General features: G+C 47.9%; 2 protein-coding genes across 2 annotated transcripts in view; both read right to left on the reverse strand.

Moving 5' to 3' along the window:
* The window catches only part of LOC119449094 (beta-1,4-N-acetylgalactosaminyltransferase bre-4), a 97768-nt gene extending 90186 nt beyond the window's left edge, over positions 1 to 7582 (reverse strand). The window contains exons 1-2 of the mRNA XM_037712284.2: positions 7336 to 7582; positions 7031 to 7214 (exon numbers count right to left, since the gene is read on the reverse strand). Of these exons, the coding sequence (XP_037568212.2) occupies positions 7031 to 7214; positions 7336 to 7440 (289 nt within the window). The 5' untranslated portion in view covers positions 7441 to 7582. The remainder of the gene's footprint in view (positions 1 to 7030; positions 7215 to 7335) is intronic.
* LOC125944859 (uncharacterized) lies at positions 141 to 2831 on the reverse strand. The gene has a single exon (XM_049666258.1). The coding sequence runs from the start codon at positions 2804 to 2806 to the stop codon at positions 1691 to 1693; it is 1116 nt and encodes a 371-aa protein (XP_049522215.1). The 5' UTR covers positions 2807 to 2831; the 3' UTR covers positions 141 to 1690.
* Positions 7583 to 8631: the final 1049 nt, after the last annotated feature.

Raw genomic sequence — 8631 nt, forward strand, 5'->3', positions numbered from 1 at the left:
GGAACGCTGTTCAAGAGAGGTTGTCTCGCAGGTGCATTGCGCGGAAACTTTTTTTTCTGCAAGAACAAGCATGCATGTATTTAAAAAAGAATAGAACGCCAGAAAACTGTAGCAGCAAAACATTTATTTACGAAGCCCAGTTTCTTTTTGTGCTGGCTTTATATTAGGAGCAATGCATGCAGTGATTTGGCCTCGAGAGTTGTGGCTTTCCTTTTTTTTGATTTATCGGCAGCGTCGATAAGTTTGTCGTTCAGCTTCCTACAAAAGTTCTTTAGCAGAATGTTGGTGCTGCACCGCAGGATGTGTTTAAGCACTAATTCAACTGTGTGGCCATTCTCACACGTATCGAAGTCGGACTGCTCTTCACTAGCCAGCAATTGTAGCATCATTTTCGTTACCACCTGGCGTTGTTCAGGCATCATAAGCAGTGCTGGCTCTGTAGCGAGCTGCTCTACTACAACGTAGCTATGAGCAACTGCGTTAAGTGCAAACATTGATGGATAAACTAAACCTCCTCGGTCCAGCTGCTTCACAAGACCATAATGTTCGTTTGTGGCAGAGACTGTGATCTTCTTGTCCACGGTCAACGAGTCCCTGCATTGCTCGCACTTCAACTTTTTAAGGGTCCCGTATACTGCATAACCTGCAACGTAGACGAGGACTGGGACGACGTCCTGCATCTTCGTAAGAGCCTGGCTGGTAAAAACAACGTTGCTGCTGGGAAGCAATGCCTCGACTTGCTTTCGGACACATTCCCAGTGCTGGTCAGGGGAAACTGTAGGCAAGGTGCTCTGCAGGCGCAGCTTGTTTTCGACTTCATATATCTGCCTGATGGAGATGTGATATTGCGCACCCGCCAGCTGCCTATACTTTCCAAACCGATCTTCAAGGCAGTCTGCCTGAATCTTCCCAAAAAGGACATATGACATTCCAAGCTCTTCGAAGCTGTACCTAGCGAGCTCAACAAGCGCATAGGTGGTGTGTTCGAGAGCAGCGTGAGTCTCCTTTGTCAGAGTACCGTTGTCAAAACCTTTGTTCTTCTACTCATCCAGCCACTTCAGAAACATGTGCAAGAAGTCAATTTTTGGATCGTTATCAATGGAAAGCACCGGTTGTTGGAAGTGATCTCTAAGCCTTTCTCCCTTCCATGGAGTTTTGACGTTTACAATTTTCCACCACTTGAGTATGATCTCGACGAATGTAGCCGTGGCCTCGAAAGAGAATAGGTTGTGCTTTGCTCCAAGAGCACGTAACGCCTCTGGTAAATAGTCATTGAAGATTTGTAAAGCAAGCTTTACGTCCTGACTTTCAAGACTCGAAGGGTAGAGGGCTTTTCTTGACAGCCCATAGCCATATTTCAACAGCTGGTCACACTCTTTGCTGTGAAGGTCCCTGATTGTTGCAAATGACGCGGTTTGCATTCGCTCTGATTCTGGTGTGTCTCCTTGGATCTCCGGGAAGTAGAAACAAATTTGGTCATTCTTCTGATTGATCCAGTTATTTCGTATGCATTTTAGAATGTGCACTGGGTCTATAACGAAGAACAGCGGCCTTGAAGGGTCTGATGGATGTTGGTACACAATTCTGTTACACGGAGGTGATTCGAAAAGTGACATCGCTTTTCTGTTCACAGAGTTGTTGTCGCTGACGACGCACATAACCCGGTACCCAATCTTTTCCAGCCCACAAATCACGTCTTTTGCAGGAACTCCGCCTCTACTCGGTGCACCGGCACGATGTGCGCAACTTCTTTGAATTTACACGTCACGCTGCGCACCATGAAAACGAGCGCACAGTTAGCAGCTTCATTTCTATTAATTGCAGCGCCGGTAATATTGCCTCCTTTGTAGTCAAAGTAAGGTTTTATATGTATTTCATCAACCATAACTGTGACAAAGCGCTGGTCATCTTTCAGGTCAGAAATTCTTGTTGTCATGTAGCTGAGGAATGTTTCACTCTGATGCTCTTGTTGAGGACTCATACCATAAGACGAGCACACTGATCTTATCGTCATAGGACGCGGCAAGGTGATGCTTCCATGGCTACGTATGAACGCGTATGCATGGGGCGATATAGTGAAAACAATACAGCAAACCTTAATGAAATCAGCAGAGTAGCGCCTGCGCTGTTTTTTCGATAGGTGCAAGGTGACTTGCTCTTTCAGAAATTGAATACAGTTGGCGTCATCTTCTGCTTGGGACGTGCAAAGCTGATCAAGCAGTAAACAAACAGCCTCGCAAATTTCGGCGACTGAGTTGGACATCAGGTCACAGTCCCACTTCTCGATGCCTTCCAGGAGTTCCACCATACCCCTTTTACTGTTAGCGATTTCGGGAACGCAGAGATTTGCATCGAGCTTTTTTACGGCCGTTTTCATAACGTGTAGTGTCACGCTCAAATCTCCTTTCACGCAAACAGAGTATTTCAACCACGGTGCTTCATCGTCGACAATGTGTATGAGAAGAAGCCTTTCATTTCTTTCGATAACATCCCAGAACTTCATCCCTTGGCTCCTTAAGTGGTTGGCAAGTTCGCTCACACTGTTGACTTTATCCTCCTCGCGTGCTCTGATAAATGCCTCGTTGGATTCAGCGATGGCTTTCTGAAGGGCTGCATTCTCTATTCGCGCGCGCTTGGAGTCAGGATCTTCCCTCCTCGCGGTCTTTCTGGACAAGTAGCTCGAATGATTCGGGAACTTCGACGGTACAGCGTCTGGGCGAAGGCGCACATGAGATAGCGGCACTGTCATTACGCGGCCAGTTGCTTGATCTGTATGCGTCGCGTCTCGAATAATGTCCTCGTCCATGAAATGAAGTTCACATACCTAGAAAAAAAATACGCTCCAATCAGCAAACCGACGGCTACAGGTCACACAAACATGCGGCTCATGAGCCACTTACACGTGTACGTTTATATTCTTTCAATTAACTAACACCTAAATAAAAAAACTTACCCTGGAATGTTCGGTGACCGTGAGGTTTTCCCGTGGCACAGCGCGAATCCAAGCGTCCCTTAGAGCTTGATCTCTCGGGAACTTGAAGACGTGCACCTTCGTGTCCCCGTGTAGTTTCCGCGGCATCGAGGTACACAGCATTTGCACGGCATCGCGGCGGGATTCTTTTCACAGCGAGGAAAACACGTCCGACTGAACAGCGAAGAGATGTACGACTGTACATACACGCCGGGGAATGATTTTCTGGAGACGCGCGATCAACGCGCACCAGCGCGATCCGGACGCGCGGATGCGTCGTGTCGCGGCGACGGGCAAAACCCCAAAACGCGCTCGCCGCCTCATGCGTCCGCCCGATCTGCTGACGTAGCGCGAAGAAAGGGAAAAGAACTAAGGCCTTCATATTTTTCTAGAGGGTGTTGAATATACTCCGCTACGCGCCGCGAAAAGAGCTGACATTTCAAGCCAGACGCCCTTCGCCCTGCGGGTGCCGCGCTCCCAGCCGGAGAGTCGACGTCAATCGCGCAAGTGCGCCTGCATAGGCAACACCCTCTGATGATAAGTGGTTCTTGAGGGAAAGGGAAAGGTTGGCGCAGAAGATAGCGCCAACCTTTCCCTTTCCCTCAAGAACCACTTATCATCAGAGGGTGTTGCCTATGCAGGCGCACTTGCGCGATTGACGTCGACTCTCCGGCTGGGAGCGCGGCACCCGCAGGGCGAAGGGCGTCTGGCTTGAAATGTCAGCTCTTTTCGCGGCGCGTAGCGGAGTATATTCTAGGAACAATAGTAATACTTAGGCGAAACGATGTTAGCACGCATTGTATGCACTACGCTTGTCAGTTCAAAATGGCCAGACTTTGTGAGGGGCCCTTTAAAAACGCAAATGCCCACTTCCTTTCTTTTCATACTACGGGTGTTTGTTCTGCAGCTAAAGGCTGAATATTTTTCTTTGTTTTTGAAATGTTCGAAGTAACGAGTACCGCATAACTCCCAATTCAGCACGACATCGCATCAAAAGCGCATATTTGCGTGTATGTTTTGTATTAACATGCAGAAAAGCATGAGTCTGCAATTATTAAAAAAAAGTTGTCGCAGTTTCACCTGAAAGGTGAAGCATCAATTGCGATAGAGAGAGCTATACGGAGTAATGAGCTTTATCAGCTGTATAAACTTGTACATGCAGCAGCACCGGCAACACGCAGAACTATTGTCGACGCCGTCAGCGTTTTGCCCGCGTTCGCTCAAAATGCGTGCGGCGTTGGTGACTGTTGCCGGAGCCTCTGATATAAATAGGCACTTGGTGCCGCAGCTAAACGTCGCCTCCCTTACCCCCCCCCCCCCCCCCCCCCCCCCCCCGTCCCCAACGGCCTCTCGCGCGTCGGAAGAAGGCGCGTTTGTTCTACATATATGGTGATTGTAAAGGAGGAAAGAGACGCTTAATTCTGCAGCCCTTAAGCGAGCACGGCGCAGAACGCGCGTTTGTTCTCCGCGGTGCGTTCACTCCCCGAGAAAGCGCGTGCCCCTCGCACCCTTTCACTCGCACATACAGCGTTCGGCGGCGACGATTTCACCTCCATTGACGTCATACGGAAGCTCACGGCGACGGCGACGGCGACGCCGACGCCGACGGCAGAAATCTGCTTTTGAGTGTCCATATAATTGCTATCGCAATCAAAAAAAAATTTCAACAAAAATGAACAAACCGTTTTTTTTTTCACATGAATGTCCATATTACCTTTATAAAAATAAACGTGCACATGAAACGCAAGAAATGGCAACATTGAGCGCGGAGAAGGACCTACAGCGATATGTGTATGGCAGGTATGCGTAGTGAATGCACAGTGTATGCTTAGCCACGTGCAGTACACACTGCCTACGTAGCCGCTTGAATACGATTAAGATACGTTTATGAAGAATTGTGGCAACTGTGTGCGAAGTGTGCAATCAGGCTTTCGTTTTCACGTTTTACGAACGTTTAACACTTGCTCAATTTTTTTTATGTACCATGTCCGTCGAAGGTTCGTCCATTTTGTCTTGCGCTCCGCAAGACAAAACTCACCGAAATCACCGCACCTGCTGGTAGTCGGCCACTGTCGTCAGCGCCTTCGCAGAGGGAGTGGCATGATCAGCGGCATGATGAGCGGCATCGGAGCCAGCTGTGGAAGAAGACGACGACGACGAACGCGCGAGAAGTGGCATGAGCGCGTCTCTGTGAACCGTGTATCAGCCGTGGATTCAGGGACAATAAAAAAAAAAAAAACGTGGATTCAGGGAAGCATGCTCGTCTCTCACCCCGCAGGTCCGAGTTCGATTCCCGCCCAAGTAGAAATGCACAAAGTTTTTTAGGGGCGAAACACCTTAGGGCCGAGGCTTGTCCCTCGTCGTCCGTAGCTCTGGTTTGCATGGAGACCGCTAGGGGCACTGCGGTGCACAAGCGCGTTCGTTCCCGACGCGCGCTCTCTTTCTCTCTTCAGCCATGGATGATAACGGTCGCTTCTAAATAACGGCTCGCCCGCTATGATGAAAAGGCGAGAGTGGCGGCTCAACTGCAAGCGGAGTCGAGGGCTCGCAAAGCTGCTGCAGCACGGCGACGCAGACAACAAGCAGACCCGGAGTCTAGGGCGCGGGAAGCTGCAGCAAAACGGCAATACCGGCAAGCGGACCCGGAGCTGAGGGCTCGTGAAGCTCGCGCTTGAACCGAGCATCGGCGCCACCAACCTCAGGTAGAGAACGCTTCCGGCGTTTTGCCGCCGCTTCCCGCGCTCTCGAATGTACGGGGGATTCACAGTTACCCGAATGATCCCCCAGTGCTTAATTCGCCCACTCATCATCACTCACTTCGTGGATATGCGGTGTATTTTTTAAGCCACTAATTTACTTTGTTTACAGGAACCATCCTGATAAATGCCACGCCAATCCGAGTATTTTTAGACGTGTTTTTACTGTTGCGACGTCGGCCATTTTCCGTCACAACGCAGTTTCGCCAAGTTCACCGCCAAGGGCACCGCCAACACCTAAGGCTTTCGCCTTAAAAACACCCGTATTCATTCGAACGCTGCCGTGGACCGGACAACGCTTCCACTACATCATACTCCGTTTCATAATTAGCGTACAACGCTGTGAAAGCTACGCAAGATGTTCGGTTAACCAAATGCACAACTTCGCGCGTTTCGCGGTCGAGCTTCATTTTTGCACATGTTCGCGCGAACCGGCGCGTGAGGCGCCGCGACAGGCTGCAAATGAAAAATCCGAAAAGAAAAACAACGAAACGCAAAATGATCTAAAACAACGGACACAATAGGACAGTTTGTTCATTTTTAAGTTATAAAAGGAATTTTTTGCTATTTATTGATGACCCTAAATAGAGAACAATTACACGCAATTGCTGGTGAAAAACATCCAACTCTTTCCTGTTGTGAACGTATCTACTGCAATGAGCCCTGGTAGCTTCTACAGCGTTGGACGCTATGTACGAAATGCACTATAAGCTCAAGCAAGCCATAAACCGTGCGTGTGTCTGTTTCTGCTCAGGATCGCGTTTCGTTTGCGTCGTAGCCCAATCGGTTCGCGTCAGCAGATCTTGTAGGAAGGTGAAACAGTCACTACGCGCCCCGTGCATGTATGGCAAAACCGGCGCTCATGTCTCCAGGAACGTCACCCTTTGCATTTGTTGCCACGTGCATGGTATATGCGTACTTAAACAATCGATCGCTTGAACTTTAAAAGAAGATCTGTATCTGTCAGTGCTCCATTTGTCATGGCTTTGTTAAAGGGCCCCTAAACCACTTAAAGGTAGAAATTTAGTCACTTTGTTCACTCGCGATCTTTAGTGTGCCATTCGACCACTTTTAGGGGGATTTTAACTCTCAAAGCTCCAATGTGGTATTCGTGGCTCTCCAAAGCTAAATAATTTTGCATACTGAAACAACATATTGGAAGTTAGGCACGAACATTACTACAGTGACATTTTATGCCACGCGCCAGGAACCTTAATAAAGAAACAGACGAATTTTACGACCTTGCAGAATTACACATAAATTACCAGCGATGTCGTTTCATTCGAATCGCTTGCTGGCTTACCTAAATTTGGAGGTGTGATAGGACAACGCTCTCTTGTTGATTTGTTCAATGCAGAGCTATTAACAACAGCTATTCGGAAGACATCCGATCCATTTTCAGCCTTCTTAACATTCCCGAGGGAAAATAATTCTTGGCCAGAAATCTTTAGCTTGCTACTGACCCAATAAATGTTTCTTGTGGCGATCTGCAAGAGAAGGATTGAGTGGTTTACTTTTACATACCTGCTACAATGCCCTTCAAAGTCTTCTACAGAGCATGCAAAGCAAGCGTGAGAAGTGTCATATTTATGACCGCACATGACTTACGTTGGATGCTTTTCGCCGAACTGTGCTCAAGCCGAAGAAATGCATGACTAGCAAGAAAAGCAGCATGTAGCCCGTGACCAAACAGAGCAAGTGATGTCGGCGCATAGTCAAATTAAGGACGCCGGTGCTTAGTCACTGCATACACGCACGCTTCTTGATGAAAGCACAGTCGTTGTCCGAAGGTTATACCACAAACACCGCCTTCGCATATGCTCAGTCTTCAGGCTATGGAAGGGCACCGCTTGTAAGCGTCTGTAAAATTTTTTCACAAATATAAGCTCACAGGTCATGATAAGAAGGATGTTTCGACATCGTAGCTATCACTTAATTTTACTAAATGTTATTTCCCTGATACCTCTTCAAACTTATAGATGTGCTGACCGTTCAACTTTGCCCAGTTTTTTGTGCAAATTTTACGAGAATAAATGGGTCATCCTACAGGACTGAAGTACTTGTTTGCATGTGATGATAAAAAGCTAAATAATTCATACCAGCCTGGAAAATAGCTGCATGGTCAAGGTCTATCGTGAAGTGTCCAAGTGGGTTTCGTCCACCATTTCCTGCCGCCCGGAAAGGATATCTTCGGAGGTAAAATTACACGGGAATATCAGAAGGCGTTGCACAACGACTCGATTGGTTCATGGGTCCATGTAATTTATGAATTATACCTAGTGCCAGCGTAAATAAAGTGTAGATGCAACAGATTAATACGTCATTGCTATAAGGAGTTCTTCGTGCGAACATTACCACAACAGCACTAAAGAAGATGATATTTTTAATAAAAGAAAATTCACCAAAGGACCGACACCGCAATTCTTTTACGTCAGTTAAATTATCTGAAGAGGCGAACAGTTACACAGTCACAACGAGTGCGCGGTGAGATAATTGGAAAATGTTCACTAATTAAAGGGCCCCTCACCCGGCCACATAGCAAGCTTTGGTTATACGCTGGAAGTTGTTACATGACCTCTAGGGAGCATTCTACCGCAAGTTTTTTTTTTCAAATTGGTTCATTAATAGCCCATATAGAAATATTTAGTGCCGCGAACCCATTATTTCAGGACGCGAGCGTCACCGCCAACACAAACACTCTCTCCACTTGCCCCGTCTAGCCTCCGCAAGCGAAATTCCTTCCCTGCGTTCTCCCATACCGGAGCTGGAGGATCGCGTGCCGCATACGTCACGGGGCCCGCCTACTGTTTTTTCTCGCTTTTCTGCTGATCGGCAGTCTTCCGCTGACGGTCTCGTGCGCTAGCTGTGGTGTTGATCTCCTTTCGCGTAGCGCATGAGTTTGCT

The sequence above is a fragment of the Dermacentor silvarum genome, chromosome 4, assembly GCF_013339745.2.
Source record: "Dermacentor silvarum isolate Dsil-2018 chromosome 4, BIME_Dsil_1.4, whole genome shotgun sequence".
Taxonomy (NCBI): domain Eukaryota; kingdom Metazoa; phylum Arthropoda; class Arachnida; order Ixodida; family Ixodidae; genus Dermacentor; species Dermacentor silvarum.